Here is a 15,873-nt window from a genome sequence, read left to right as displayed (position 1 = left end):
TCCTGCAGCACATAAAGCCATTCAGCCCAGAGAATCTGTGCCAGAACAGGTCCTTGAGAATAATCTGTCACTCCTCTTCACCCAATCTTCTGTTGTTTTCACCCTCCTGTGACTTTATCTAGCTGCTTCTCAAACCAATTCAGGCCTTTTTTGCCTCAGCTGCTGCAAACCTCTCTGGTTCAGAGAACTTTCCCCGAGTACAAGTGATACTTCCCCAATAGTCAAGACCAACCATTACCTTAGTTTGGCCAAAGGTAGAGTGGGATTGACTGCTCTTCCAGTTAAGATGTCTGTCAAGGTTGTGGCTCAGAATTACTTGTGTTTTATTCGGTTCTGGGAACAGTGCAGGGGAGTTGGGGGTTTGTTTAGGTCAGGACAGTAAATGTAGTCACAGGTCAGAATCTGAGCGAACCACACTGAAGGGAAACAATCAGAGGTCAGTGGCAGCAGAGAATGGACAACAGTAAACCCCAGGCTGGCAAATCCCAGGTCGGAAATCCATGCGGGCAGAGGGAATGAAGCTAGTGACCTCCCCCAGGTCAGTGAGAACCAGGGTTGGAGGTCTATGTGAGTACAACAGATGAGTGGCAAATTCCAGACCTCTTAGGGCTACCAATCCTGGGGCTGGAGGCCACATCCATAGGTGAGTTGATTGTTAACACAAAACACATCTCACGATAGGTTTCAATGCACTTGTGACAGATAAATCCGCATACCCGCACTTGGAATGGGTTGGAGGAAAAATTAACACCAAATAGCTACAGATGAGACTTTGAACTCTCCAATCACTGCTGCACGACACCAGTTCTCAAAGTAACCCAACATGCTTAGGTGTTGGGACTGATTTATTTATAATTTGGCAGCTATTTGATCCCAGAGAATAATTTCCAACATCAAGATGGCAGCAGAAACATCACCACATTGCTGCAGGCCACTGCTAGGATGGCAAGAGAGGGCAAACCACCTAATGGTGGAAGAGTCGAAGGTTAGTGTGGAACAGAGTTATACCCAGCTGCTCACACGCTTCTATCACCAACTTGTCAGCCGCTGACCCTGACGGGGCAGCGATAAAATCCACGCCACTCTGTGGAAAGGAGAGAAAAATTAATTAGTGATGCGTTTGTTGTTAATAGTTGTATGAAAGATTCGCATACAACAGAGATGTTTAAAATGGAAGGGTAAGATTGGAGTCAGGAAAGCACTACTGGAAGGGGTGGTAGAGTCGAAGACTTGCTCAGTATTTAAGCAACACTTGAAATGACAAAGACAGCAGGAAATGGACAAAGTGCTGGTAAAGTGGGCCAAGTGTAGATTAGTAAATTGAAAATTGGCCTGTGATTCATCATCATACTCTGGTGCCATGTCCTATGACATGGGCGATCATGGTCTTTCCATGACCGTGACTGTCCTTGGCAAATGTTTCTAAAGTGGTTTGCCATTGCCTTCTTCTGGGCAGTGGCTTTACAAAATAGGCAATCCCAGCCATCATCAATACCCTTCAGAGATAGTCTGCCTGGTGTCAGTGGTTGCATAACTGAAGTTGTGATATGCACCAGCTGCTCACGACCATCCACCCTCTCCCCTGGCTTCACATGTCCCTGGTCACGGGGGGGGGGGGGGGCCAGGGAAGGAGATGACAGATAAGCAGGTGCTACACCTTGCCCAAGGATGACCTGCACACTAGTGGAAGGAAGGACACCTCCTTTGGAAGAAACACATCTCCACCCCATCTGTGATTAGGCTAGGGTTAAATAAATACATTGCAAGGAAGTTTTGTGAACGCTTTGCAATTACCTGGTTTTCTGCATTAATTACTCATAAAATGTGGTCACAATAACAGACAAACACAATCTGCCTAAATTATAAACACAAAACAATTGTGCTCTTTATGTCTTTATTGAACACATTGTTTAATCATTCAGTCCAGGCTGGAAAAGTATCTGAACCCTTGTATTTAATCAGGATAGAACCTCCTTTAGCAGCAATAACGTCCAACAAACATTTCCTGTAGCTGCTGGTCAGACTTGCACAATGGCGAGGAGGAATTTTGGACCATTCCTCCATATGAACCTTCCAGTTCATCATTATTTCTGGGATACCTTGCACGAACAGCCCCGTTCAGATCATGCCACTTTATCAACAATTGGGTTAAACTCTGGATTCTGACTTGGCCAGTTCAAAACAGGAATTTTCTTCTTGTTTAAACCATTTACTCAATTCACTGTCTTATTGCATCATCCAACTTTTATTAAGCTTCAGGTGATTGACCGCTACCCTGACACTCTCCTGTGAAATGTCTTGATACAATTTTGAATTCATTGTTCCCTCAACAATTGCAAGCTGTCCAGGCCCTGAAGCAGAAAAGCAGCCCCAAACCATGATGCTCCTTCCACCATACTCAGAGTTAGGATGAGATGTTGGTGTTGGTGTGCAGTACCCTTTTCCTTCCAAACATAGCAATATGCATTTCTGCCAAAACGTTCAACTTTTGTCTCATCTGTCCACAGAATATTGTCCCAAAAGCATCGTGGAACACGCAGGTGGTCTTTTGCAAACCTGAGATGCGCAGCAATGCATTCTTGTTCAGTTTTTCTCTTATGGTGGACACATGAGCAGAGACTTTTAGCAGGTCTTGCTGTTACCCTTGGGTTCTTTTTCACCTCCTTCACCACTGCACGTTGTGCTCCAGGTATCATCTTTGCAGAACACCCACTCCTGGGGAGAGTAGCAACAGTACGGCATTTGTTCCATGTGTAGACAATATCTCTTACTGTGGACTGAACATTGGGTCTTTGCACCTCTACAATTCTTCTAAGGTCCTCTGAAAGTTGTTTTGATCAAGACATGGTGTACATTTGCAAAGAGGCTCTGTCATTAACCTGACTGTTTTTCCCAAATTGGGCAGGACACCACTACAACCCACACCTCCAAAATGACCGGAACACCCAACTCCAAATAGTTTTTGTACAAGGCATTTCCCCAGGGATTCACATACATTTTTAAACCTAGATTTAAATGGTGCACTCAGTATCGACGCAAATAAGTACAACTGATTGCGTGTAATTAGTTTAGTGAGATTGTGCTTGCCTGTTATTTTGATTTAGATGAAGATGAGACCACATTTTATGAGTAATTAATGCAGAAAACCGGGTAATTGCAAAGGAGTCACAACTTTTTCTTGCAACTGTAGGTGTGTTGCTGGAGAGTATGGCTCATTGGGCCAGAGGGTCTGATCCACATGTCAACTTTAATTAAAAATAAAATAGAATATTTCGATTTTCAGAAATGGTTCCATTAAGATCTATCCACACGAAGAGCTTATGAGTTTGAAAGTGACAGAGATAAACTGATCATTTTAAGGTTTAGCACCAGCAAGGTAGCACAGGAATTGGTGTCTGGAACTGAACTGTTTACAATGCACAATAATGACTTAAATGACTGTGTGAAATATCCAACTTTTTTGACAATAGTACGTGACTCAAGAAAGAAAGAAAGCTGTAAGGTGGATGTAAGATTTCATACTGGCTAAAGTGAGCAAGTAATCTTTCCCATTGGCGAGGAACAGAAAGGGATATTTCAAATACCTTAACTATTGCTGCTTGGCGAAACACGGGTGACCTTTTGTTGGAGGCCACCTTGTAGATTAACCAAGCAATTTGGAAGGAAAATGGTAGGTAAGGCTTCACTGCAAGGAGGTTGTTTCCTAAAGGACATGTATTTTTGAGTGCTGAAGACACAACCAGAGTACTACATGCAATGTGGATCGCAATATGAACAAGAATGTCTTTTTAGCTGGTGGACCTAGGAAAAGGGATCATCTCACAAAAAGGTGAAGACTTGCTGAAATTTGCTGGAACTTGGAATGAATAGTCCTGGTCACTGACACAAGGCATACAACATGCAACACAAACAAAATGCTGGGGACACTCAGCAGGTCAGGTCGCATCTGTGGAGGGGAGTATCTAGTCAATATTTCATCTGACTGAATCTCCACAGCCCTCTTGGGTACAGAATCCAAAGAATGTAGAAATTTCTTCTAAAACTGTTCTAACGGTCAACGACGTTTTTTGATGATAACCGCCTGGTTTCTGATACCCAACCTCGGAAGCATCTTCCTCATGAGAACCCTGCAGGTATTTTGTATGTTTCACTGAAGCTACCTCTAATACTTTTAAACTGAAGCAGTACAGGCCCAATCTAATTGATCTCTCCTCAGAGAAAACGTCTTTCTGTGTGCGAATCAGTCTTGTGAACCTTGTGCTACCTCTATGTATGAGTGTCTGGAATGATCTGTCTGGAAGGCATGCAGTCAATTTTCACTATCTCAGTCCATGCAACCATAAAGCAATTACTTTTCAGCACTCGCTGTGTATATTCCTCCCTCCCACACCCTCCAGATGTCATCTCACCAGGGTCCTGTATCCTAATTCAAGCAAGACAACTCTATTATTTTACTGAAATCTCTTTTGCATGAACAAAGGCCAGCCAGCACACCTCTTGCCTTCCCGTCACTTGCACGTTAACTTCCTACAAACCCTGTCCCCCTCAACACCAACATCTCTCACCATTTAACCATGGGGAGAAACGATAGTATAGCGGATAGTGAAACAAAATTACAGCGCCAATGATCACAGGCACGGGTTCAAATTTCGCAAGGCGTTTGTACGTGCTCCCCGTGACCGTATGGTTTTTCTCCGGGTGCTCCAGTTTCCTCCCACACTCCGAAGGCGTATGGGTTACGGCTCGTGAGCTGTGAGCATGCCACATTGTTGCCAGGATCGTGGCCCAACCCTCCAGTCCGGTTGCAGCCCAGCACAACCCTCACTGATTTGATTTGACACAAACAACTCATTTCATTGTATGTTTCAGTGTACACGGGATAAATAAAGCTGATCTTTAAAATTTTGTCCTTTTTGACTAAATTACTATCTAAAACTTTTCTGGTTTGTCTTCTGCCCTGAGGTTCTCTGATACCGAACAGTGATACAATGGAGACCCAGGGAACGTCGAGATTCCCACCTGCCAGCAAGCCTGCCTACCACCCCCACACACACTGCCCCGAGGGAGATCCGTGCAGGTCCCTGCCGGGGACACTGATCCCAAGTGTCAACCTGCTCTAGGATGCTTGGAACTGCAGACTGGTGCACCTTCAGCACTACCAGAAAACCACCAGCATTTTGGCAAGCGTACCATCGATCCTCTTTCACCCTATTCACGCGTGTTCAGTTCCAGTCGCCCCATTACAGGAAGCACGTGGAAGCTTTAGAGGGTGCAGAGATTTACCAGGACACTTCATGGACTAGAAAGCATGTCTTATGAGGATAGGAGGAGCAAGCCAGTGCTTTTCTCTTTGGAACAAAGTAGGATGAGAGGCAACTTGATAGAGGTGTACAAGATGATAAGAGGCAAATATCGAGTTGACAGCCAGAGACTCTTTCAGGGCAGAAGTGACTAATATAAGAGGGTGCAATTTTAAGGTGATTAGAGGAAAGTACATGGGGGATGTCACAGCTAAGCTTATACTTACACACACACACACACACAGAGCTGGGTACCTGGAATGCCCTCTCACAGGCAGTGGTAGAGGCAGATACGTTAGGGCATTTACGATAGGGCATGTGTGGCGTGTGGCCAAGTGGTTAGGGCGTTGGGCTCACGACCTGAAGGTCGTAGGTTCGAGTCTCGGCCACGGCAGCGTGTTGTGTCTTTGAGCAAGGCACTTAACCACACACTGCTCCAGTCTACCCAGCTGAAAATGGGTGCCGGCAAATGCTGGGGGTTAACCTCACGATAGACTGGCATCCTATCCCGGGGTGGGGGGGGGGGGGGGGGAGTCTCGTACTCTCAGTCGCTTCACGTCACAGAAACCGGCATAAGCACCGGCCTGATGGGCCACAAGGATCGGGACACTTTAACGAAATAGACACATGGATGATAGAAAAATGGAAAGGTTAGATTGATCTGACCTTTAAAAGGTTAAAAGGTTGGCAGACCATTGTAGGCTAAAGAGCCTGTACTATGCTGTAACAGTCTCAAAAACCCACTGCATGCCACCACAATGTCCCTGCATTTAAAGACAGTGGACCAGCACTCACCTTCTTGGCCCGTTCAACATTGTCCCGGAATGGAAAGAACGCATCAGAGCTCAGAGCAACACCTCTCAGCTTGGAGATCCAGTTCCTGCGCTCCATCTCCGACAGCGGCTCAGGAGCCTCCTCGAACATCTCCTGCCACTTGGGCAGCTCGGCGGCCTGAAGGAGTGCCACAAGAGAACATGCGATCAGCTCTGGGCGTGACAAATGTGCGTCGATCAGCCAGCCGTGCCTTCAGCGAGTCGGAATCCAAGCCGACTGGCCTGCCCGGGCAAAATGAATGAAATGGGTACCTCTGAACTCATACACTGGTTTCCATGTCAACCCACTTAGCACAAACTGGCCTTGGTACTGCATTAATGTCACAGGAGGCACAGAGTCATGATGGAGTGATAACTGATTCATACGTAGCATTTTTTTAAAAACACGTGCAGCCAGACAAAAGAGGTCAAGTATCCCAGCAGGCTCTGGGAGCACACGAGACAGACACATGTGTGGGGGGAGGGGTGGGGACAGAAAGAGGCTGAGAACCACAGGACTAAGCCGTACAATGAAGAAAGGTTTGTGATTGACGTACTGCAAGCGTAGCTGACAAAACTTTCTAGCTACGTGAACTGGCCATGGGAAACAGCATGGACAAGATAAGAATGTCTGAGAATAGCTATCCCGTAAAGAGACTGCAAGATGTACTGGAAGTACAATTAAGAACTCTCAAGCCTGACATTGAAAATAGATGTTTTGTTTACCAGATTTTGGAGAAGAGACAACTTTAAATGATTGAATTCAGAATGAGTACTGGGCTTGGGCAAGGATAAAGAGATCCCGTGGAAGACGGTTCAAGACCATCAAGGAGTGTCCCCGAGTTCAGAACTCAGCCAAGGTTATGAACATGCTGCTATGAGTCTGGCCACACAGTATTAAAGTCGAGCTGTAAGTCTTGTGATTTAATGTGAGGGACAAGTTGGGAAAGTGGCAGCAGCCCAGTAATGCAGCAGTTAGTATAACTATCAGAATGCCAGCAACTCGAGTTCAGTATGGAAGGAGTTCCTACGTTCTCCCTGTAGCTGTGTGCCTTTCCTCCCACTCTCGGGTTTCTTCCACATTCCAAAGGAGGGTGGGTTTGCAGACTAAAACATCACATGGATTTAACTGGAGGGGCTGAAAAGGCCTGTTACTATGCCGAGTCTAAATAAAATTAAATTATGAACCTGCTAGCAATCAGTGGGTCACATACATGTTTAAGTAGAGCGATCGCAAATAAAGGACAAGTTGACTCAAATCGGCTACATTCTACACATCAATTGAAACCATACAGAAGTAATTGGATCAATACATGGGGGACCAGAAAGTAGCAAGACATGGCACAATAATTTACATGCTCACTCAGACCCACTGGATCAAGGACAGATGGGTTTTGTAGATGAAGGACATGCAGACACAGGCAGCCCTTTTCTAGAGTCTCAGGGAATGTAAGCTTCCAAAGCTCCCATTAGGTTCTAGCTCGATGACTGCAACGCTACCTCTCCAGGACAGGCAACTGCCTGGGCATCGGGTGTCACTTTACCTCTATTAGCCCGCTCACGTACTGATCGATGGCATTGGCAATCTCAGCCCGCTTGGTGCCCGCTTTGAACTTCATGGCCAGCACCCTTGGGTGGTGACGCAGCCACCAGAGGTCGGTCTTGTCCCCTGCCAGCCTGGTGCAGTGAATGCGAGACTGTTGACCTGCACCGATGCCCAGAACCTGCGAAGAGCAGCCGAGAAACCAGTGAGGGAACAAGTACCTACAAAGCCACCAGATGCTCAATGCCCACCACCTCTGCCCCCCCACCAATCGTTCCGCTCTCTCCGCCCCTCCCATCACAGAGGTGCAGACTTAATTTCAAAGAGCCAATTGATACACAATTACTTCTCTCACGTCCCCTTGTTAGAGCTCATGCTATGCGGGTTCCCCAACCTTGTGGGCCACTCAATTACTCCTGCAGCTATTGGGCAAAGGTAGCCCAGAAGTCGCATTTGATGGCCAAAGCCTGCAGGCCTGACCTGGAAGTGAAGAACTGTCTATGTGCATGGCTAGGAGAGTGGGCGGGTGCTGGATCAGGGTGTAGAATTGTTATTTTTCTAGTTGTTTAATTTTCCTGTTCTTGCTTGTAGTTTGTTCTACATGCATGAAAATGCTCAGTGAACTTCCTAGGAATCATGGTCTGTACTTTTCTAGAAACTTAAGTTTACAATAGCAAGTGTTACATTACTTGAATCTGACCATTTTAATGTTCGTTCTGAATGGAGCTTAGATATCTAGTCTGAGTGTGAGAAGACCTTGACTATTTTTTAGTCTGTTCTTTTCTTTGATCTCTTGATGCTTCTCCTTGTTCTTACGACGATCACAAGCAACAACTTTAAGTATCAGGGTCCAGCAGTGGAAGGAGGCTTGTTTCGTTGCTGGCATTTCGTTACTTGTTGTGTTCAGTTTTGAGCCCATTCTTCGAAGTTGCAAATACCATCTGCCACACTCACACCGGAATATCATCAATACCCCAGAAATGAGCTGGTTGTGCCTCCCTTACCCTGGTGAAGGTCAGTGACGGTGGTCCCAGTGGGAGGGAGACAGCAGTACGACACAGAATGGGATCAGACTGGAGCAATGGTACTGGAATGCCGAGGAACGGAGATGCGCAGGTGGGTGGGAAGGAGAAACGGGGCTCGGTATGCTGTTGCTCTCTTTTTGCAATTGCTCTATTTTTGTTGCTGCTGCTTGTGTAGTTCTGATGATGACGTGTTGTGTCGGTGCTAGAATGTGTGACAACACTTGCGGGCTGCCTCCAGCACATAATTAGATTAAGGCATAGGACATATTTCACTATACAATTCATTGATAAATTAAACTGAAGGGGAGTCTGAATCCACGGCGAGCAGGGTGTTGGGGGAGGGGGGGTGGTGGCTGGAGAAAAGGATACTTGGTAATTGGGGAGGAAACACGATGGAGGACTCAGGAAAATCAGAGGAAGGCAGGACTAACAGAATCATGGAAAATCCTAGCTACACAGGTTGACTCTGTGGTTAAGGAGGTATACACTACATTGGCCTTCATCATTCATGGGATCGAGTTTAGGAGCCAAGAGGTAATGTCGCAGCTTTATAGGACCCTGCTCAGACTCCACTTGGAGTACTGTGCTCAGTTCTGGTCACCTCACTACAAGAAGGACGTGGAAACCATAGAAAGGGTGCAGAGGAGATTTACAAGGATGTTGCCTGGATTGGGGAGCATGTCTTATGAGAATAGGTTGAGTGAACTCGGTCTTTTCTCCTTGGTGCGGCGGAGGATGAGAGGTGACCTGATAGAGGTGTACAAGATGCTGAGAGGCATTGATCGTGTGGATAGTCAGAGGCTTTTTCCCAGGGCTGAAATGGCTAGCACAAGAGTGCAGTTTTAAGGTGCTTGGAAGTAGGTACAGAGACGTCGGGGTAAGTATTTTACGCAGAGAGTGGTGAGTGCGTGGAATGGGCTGCCGGCGACAGTGGCGGAGGCGGATACAATAGGGTCTTTTAAGAGACTCCTGGATAGGTACATGGAGCTTTGAAAAATAGAGGTCAGTGGGTAACCCTAGGTAATTTCTAAGGAAAGGACATGTTCGGCACGGCATTGTGGGCCAAAGGGCCTGTATTGTGCTGTAGGTTTTCTACGTTTCTCTTTCCAGCTTCAACACCTTTGGATCTGCCCACCCTGAGCTCCTGTGGGCACCCAGTGGTCCACAGGGCACCAGTCCGAGGTAGAAGAGGTGGACGGTTTTAGCAGTAAGAGCGAATTCCATGGGTGGTGGGGGAAAGTGTTCCCAGTCTCCATCATCATTAAGCCCCTACCCCTTCCTGCTGAGGAAATACTCTATTTCCAAGCCTGAACATATTCCCCATGAGACACCCTCCGAAATCTCCCACAGCATTTATTCCAAAACAGCAACTGTGGCAGGAAGGGGCTGATATCTGGTCATCAGACAAGTTGAACTGCAGGATTCTGTGTGTAGGTGGGCCTGCGGCAAACAGTTTACAATCAGAATCAGGCCCGGGTGGTGGGTGAGGGGAGAGTTAAAAATGGATGCCATCTTTTTGAAGCATCACCTTTTGAAGATATTCTCAATGCTGAATTGTCCCCGACACATCAGTGCCCAGCACTCAACATCTCAGCCCACTGAGGGAAATGCTCAGCAGCATCCAGGGAGGTGGGGGAAGTGTAGCTACGGCCATGGAGGGGAGGAGAGATCGGGGGGCCACGAGGCAGCACTCAGACGAGTTAGTTGCTGTTAAGTGTTAATGGGTGTTACCGAGACCGGGTGATGCATTCGGGTCCTGCCTGGACAGGTGACGTATCTGGCCGACTGCTTCCTCTGCAGAAGCGTGGGCCTGCTTGCCACCTGAGCACCCCCACCCCCAGAAGCCAGAAGGCAAGGGCTACCCACTCACCTGACCGTCCTTGGCGTAACACACTGAGTTGGACTGCGTGTACTTCACGGCGATGCTGGCTACTATCAGGTCGCGCATGGCAGACTCTGGCAGCTGTAGCGACAGAGGAAGAGCGTAAGTGTGGGCAGGAGCGAGGGGTCAGGGAGAAGGAGGAGGGAGACTGAGCAGGGAGAGGGGAGGCAGTGGAGAGGGTGGAGGAGGGGGAAGACAGACAGACGGACAGCGACAAAAAGAGAGTTGTGTGCATGTGGGGTGGGGGTCGGGTGAATGCCAGTGAAATAACCAATGGCAGGCTGCTGCCCCTGCTTATGAGTTATTCCCAGTGACCCACGGTCCCTGAAGATGGCTGCACTTGACTGGAGGATGCCAAAGGCGATCAAAGATTGGGTGATTTGACCAGGAGAGGCCACTAAGATGATGGATTTCCCCACAAAAGAGCCAGCCCTTTGAGATGCCCTTTGCCTGCTAACACAGACTTCAAACTGAACCGAGGTTTGACCATGCAGAATGGCATCTCTCTGATCCCACGTTTTACGATATAGTCATCGGACGTAGTATTCCCTGCTGAAATACCCCCCCACTGCAGCCAGGCATCAGACCTTGGGTCTGGAAACCACCACTGGAACAACCAGGGGGAGAAGGCAGAGGGATCATCTGAGCACCTCCATTGGCTCAAGGCGATCACATGACCCTGCAGACAACTTCATGGTGGCCTGTTTGTGATGGGAGCCCTAATGAAACAGGAGCCAAAGATGAGATTATACACCTGGTCGACTTCAGGCTGGTCAGGGGACAAGACCAAATGCTCCTCTGGCAACAGCACGAGGCTCTAGTCCAAAGGGGTCCAGTTACAAAAGCAGCTTAAACAGACTCCTATCCCTGCACTCCTGCTAATCAAAGGTGCAACTCGGTAAAAACAAGCAGCCCTTCAGCAGTGCACGCATTATACAGTTAACAGGCCCTCTTCGTAACCAGAGAGAAGCCTTCAGTGTGTCCGTGAAGGAATGTAATCAGGAACAGTCAGCTCACTTGACATATCATGCAGGCTTAATTGCCAGCACCCAATCTTGCTCATTTTGTCCTGATTTCGAAATAGATAATTTCTGTTGAATGATCCCATTCAACTCAGGATTCGAAAAGCAGCCAGGAAATTGCAACAAGAGTTGCTGGAAACACTTGGCAGATCAGGCCAGGCTGATGATCTTTTGTGATATTCCTGAACTGCCAAGCTCTCCCACAATTTTATGCTTTTACTGGCCCAGATTTCCAAAATCCACAGTTTCACCCTGTCGGTCGATTACCCTGAGCCGAGTTAACAGTTTCAGAGGATCGTCCCAGCGACTTGAGCACAGGTCCCTGGCGAGCACACAGGAAAACCTGGCTGGGAGGGTACCCTTTGGGCGAGATGCCAAACCAAGGTCCCAGCAGCCCCGTGATCTCCCATCAGAAGGGAAGCTTCTAACCACTTACATCTGCAGACGAGGTGACCTGGTTTTTGAACAGCAGGCGATCGATGGGTGCATTGTTCCTCTTCTGGGCCAGGTGCAGTCCAAAGATAGTCCGGGTTTCAAGCTCATCTGGTTCATACTCTGGGTCCATCTAAGAAAAGAGAGGCAGTCTCTGTATCTGGGCACAGTTCATTCCTAAATCACCTCCTTTGACATGATTACGAGTGATGCAGTCCTAACGTCGGTGCACGTGTTCGCTCAAACTCCTGGCACGTGAATACACTAGCCAAGCGTGAACTCACAGGGACACAAACACACAGGCCGTGTGTGGCCAGGCAGTCAGCCCAAACGATTAAAGGGTTTGCCTGTGCGAGAATACACCCATGGGGTGGGGTGGGGTTCAAGAGTAGGGATAAAAGGCTAAGAAAGATACCCCCCTCCCTCAGCAAACCCTAGACAGAGAACCAACCTCTGTCCACTCAACAGCACGTTAACAACTTGAAGAGGGGAAACCCCAGCGTAACTAACAGACCGCCAGCAATGAGAATTCCTGGTCCACTCTCTACAGACCCCTGATGACCAGTGAGCGATGGAACTAGGGTCAGAGCCGACAGGCCTGTGTAATTCACTTACCCGAATGACACAATAGTTCCCGTTTTTCTTCTTGGACAGGATTTCCAAGGCCTCCGGCTTGTAATCTGGAGCAATGATTCCATCTGACACCTGCAAAATGGACACCCTCAGAGAAGCTGCAGGAAGCCTCCACGGCTACATCCCTACAGTCAACGTCCACTGCAGTGCAATTCCTACTTCCCGAGCTTTTCAACAAGGGAACACAACTCCCTATCACCCCTCCCTTTTCCCAGTGCGCTCCACTCATAGGGCATAATAAAATGTGGAAGACGACAAGTGTGGCAAACATAAAAGGGAATCTGGTCTCTCTAAGCTCCGCATTCATCGGGGTAAGGAGAAGAGGCGAGAAGAGAGACTTAACTCATGGAGACAGAAGACTGCTGAGAAACTGAGTAAATGTCACCACAGAAGACAGCAGAGATAGAGCTCAGAGGCAGTAAAGGACTTAGATGGGTTAAGAGTCGAGGAATAGAAGGTGGTGGACAGGCTGCCATACTTACACAGGGTGAACAACCCTGTCCAGATGGGGTGCATTCTAGGTGAACACACCCTCCAAGAAGTCCGTACCACAGGGCCTCCCGCAAGAGAGTTGCCAGCATTGCACTTTTTTTTTAAAGTTAAAGAATCTGAGGGTAAACCCAGCAAATCCAGGTCAGGTTAACCTTGGTGGTGACAAATGTTCTAGAAACAATCAGAGGCAGAACCCGCGATTGCATGCATGACTGATCAGAGGGGCTCCGCACAGATTTGCTGAAGGCAAGTTTACCCTGTGCAAGGACTTCGGGACGGTGTAAGTGAGAGGATGAACGTTATGTGGCTACAGTAAACTGCAAAGAGACGGGGAACACACCAGCTGAGAGATGGAAGTTGATGCTGTGATGTGAAGTATGACACTGGTTAAAAGGAGCAAGGAGAGGAAATTTAACCCGAGGGTTTAACTCCTGAAGGGGTACAGGAACCCAGAGATCTGAGGAACTGCAGACATTAATGAAAGTGGCTTGGCAGGATAATAAAGCATTGAAAGCCAGATTAACAAAGCACTCGTTACTAGACAGGTAAAGCTAAACCTTTATAAACCACCATTTGACCAGAATCCTTTATAATCTTTTTATTTCTTCACATTTATTTAGAATTCCTATATAATTTTTTTGGATGAGGGAATCACTGGCAATTTAACACTGATCCTCAGTTGCCCCAGTGAAGGCAATGGTAAGCCAACATCTTGAAGTACTGCAGACTTTCTGCTGAAGGTGCTTGCACAGTGGTATTGGGGAAAGGAGTCCCAGCATTTATACCCAGAGACAATGGAAGAACCAATGGTACCTTTTCAAGCCAGGGTAGAGAGAAACCTACAGATATCAGCCTCCTCCTTGGCGGTAGAAGCAATGGGCCTGGAAGGCAGCGGGTTGCCAGAGTAGCCTGGGCAAGCAACTACAGTGCATTTAGTGGACGCACTGCATGCGTAATCTGGGGGTAATGAATGTTTACAGTGGATGGGGGAAGAGGCAATCAGGTCAGGGCTGCACCCAGGCTGGCATAGATAGCCCACCGTACTCATGACTTATGCCTCGTCGATGGTAGAAAGATTTCTGCTATCGAGTGAGTCACTCACCAGTGACGCCCAGTCTCTGAACTGCTTGTAGCCACAGTATTTATGCAGATGGTTCAGCTGGGGTTCTGGTTAATGTTGCCCCCCCCCCCCACCCCACCCATGTAGATGGCACAGTAGCTAACGCTTTACAGGGCTAGCAATCCGGGTTCAATTCCCAATGCTGGCCGGAAGGAGTTTGCCTTTTCCCGTGGGTTTCCTTTGGGTACGCCGGATTCCCCCCACATTCCAAACACGATGGGTGGGGGCTAGTAAGCTATAGGCAAGCTTTGTTGGTACCGGAAGTGCAGCATCACTTGCCCTGGCACATCCACAGGCTGAGCTGGTCATCGAAGCGAACAACACATTAAATTTTATTGTGACAAATAAAGCTAATGTGTATCTGTTAGGATGTGGTTAGACCCTCCCTCATTACAGATGGAACGGGCAGGCATCACTGTAGCAGACTGGCCGTGGAGCTGCTGTAATATTTACAATAATGATGTTGCAACACCCATATCTGCTCCACACTGCATACTTCACAGTACTGTGGGACATTTTGCAAGGATCTGCCACGAGGCCTCTCTCAGGTTGGAGGAGCAATACCTCATATTCTGTCTAGAAAGCCTCCAATCTGATGGCACAAACATCAATTTCTCCAAATTCTGGAAATTTATCTCTCCCCCCGCCTCATCTATTCCCCACTCTAGCCTCATACCCCTCCACACCTGCCCATCACCTTCGCCTGGGTCCCATCCCCTCCTTTCCTTTCTCCAATGGTCCACTCTTCTCTCCTATCAGGTTCCTTCTTCTCTAGCCCTTTACCTTTTCCACCTATCACATCCCAGCTTCTTACTTCAATGCTCCCTTCCCCCCACCCGCCACTGACCTCACCTATCACTTTCTAGTTTGTACTCCTTCCACCCTCCCCCACCTTCCTATTCTGGCATTTATCCTTTTCCAATCCAGGCTTGATGAAGGGCCTCGACCCAAACATCAACCGTTCATTCATTTCCGTAGATGCTACCTGATTGGCTGAGTTCCTCCAGCATTTTGTGAGAGATGCTCTGTATACATGCACGCTTGTATAAAATGCAAGGCTCTGTATAAAAGCACATAGTTGATGATGGTGGAGACCACTTTCTTTTGCCCCACAATGTCCACTTTTCAACACCCAAAACAAGCTTTGGAATTTCAGTTACTGCAAAATAAAAGCACCTTCCCCTTCTTGGACTTGCCTCTCTGGAGATTATCCGGGCAGTCTGGACATCACAGGCATCTGACAAAGCCACAAAGTCACCGAAGGAGGACATCCTGTCAGCACCTGCAGGAAACAATGCCAGGGTTTGGGAGTTATTCTGTGCCAGCCCGTTCCAAACCACAGCCAGGGGAGTGACAGCACGCTTATTGTGGGCCTGCCCCAGGTCATAGCAAGGTTTCATTCCCACAAACTATTCCCAACACCGACTGTTGGCAAGCGGGAATGCAGCCACGAGCAGAATTTCCACACGGCAGAAGGTGCATTAGCCCCTCAGTAAATGGCACCTCTGTCCTGCCAGTCTCCCAAACACTTGTTCCTGTGTACTGGCTTTACGAAGGTCAGGCTTTCATAAAGTGGGGAGGACCTGTACCATCAATCAGAAAGAAATTCACT

General features: G+C 47.8%; 1 protein-coding gene across 1 annotated transcript in view; it reads right to left on the bottom strand.

Annotated features, from left to right (window-relative positions):
- Positions 1-59: 59 nt before the first annotated feature.
- Positions 60-15,873, bottom strand: part of atic (5-aminoimidazole-4-carboxamide ribonucleotide formyltransferase/IMP cyclohydrolase) — a 37,858-nt gene continuing 22,044 nt past the window's right edge. Inside the window, exons 10-16 of the mRNA XM_063051581.1 lie at positions 15,458-15,543; positions 12,632-12,721; positions 12,021-12,149; positions 10,551-10,643; positions 7,657-7,836; positions 6,096-6,251; positions 60-1,084 (exon numbers count right to left, since the gene is read on the bottom strand). Coding sequence (XP_062907651.1) covers positions 965-1,084; positions 6,096-6,251; positions 7,657-7,836; positions 10,551-10,643; positions 12,021-12,149; positions 12,632-12,721; positions 15,458-15,543 — 854 coding nt within the window. The 3' untranslated portion in view covers positions 60-964. The remainder of the gene's footprint in view (positions 1,085-6,095; positions 6,252-7,656; positions 7,837-10,550; positions 10,644-12,020; positions 12,150-12,631; positions 12,722-15,457; positions 15,544-15,873) is intronic.

The sequence above is a fragment of the Mobula hypostoma genome, chromosome 6 (genome assembly GCF_963921235.1).
Source record: "Mobula hypostoma chromosome 6, sMobHyp1.1, whole genome shotgun sequence".
NCBI classification, from domain to species: Eukaryota; Metazoa; Chordata; class Chondrichthyes; order Myliobatiformes; family Myliobatidae; genus Mobula; species Mobula hypostoma.
Note: the sequence above shows the minus strand (reverse complement) of the source record. Positions and strands in the feature narration are given on the sequence as shown.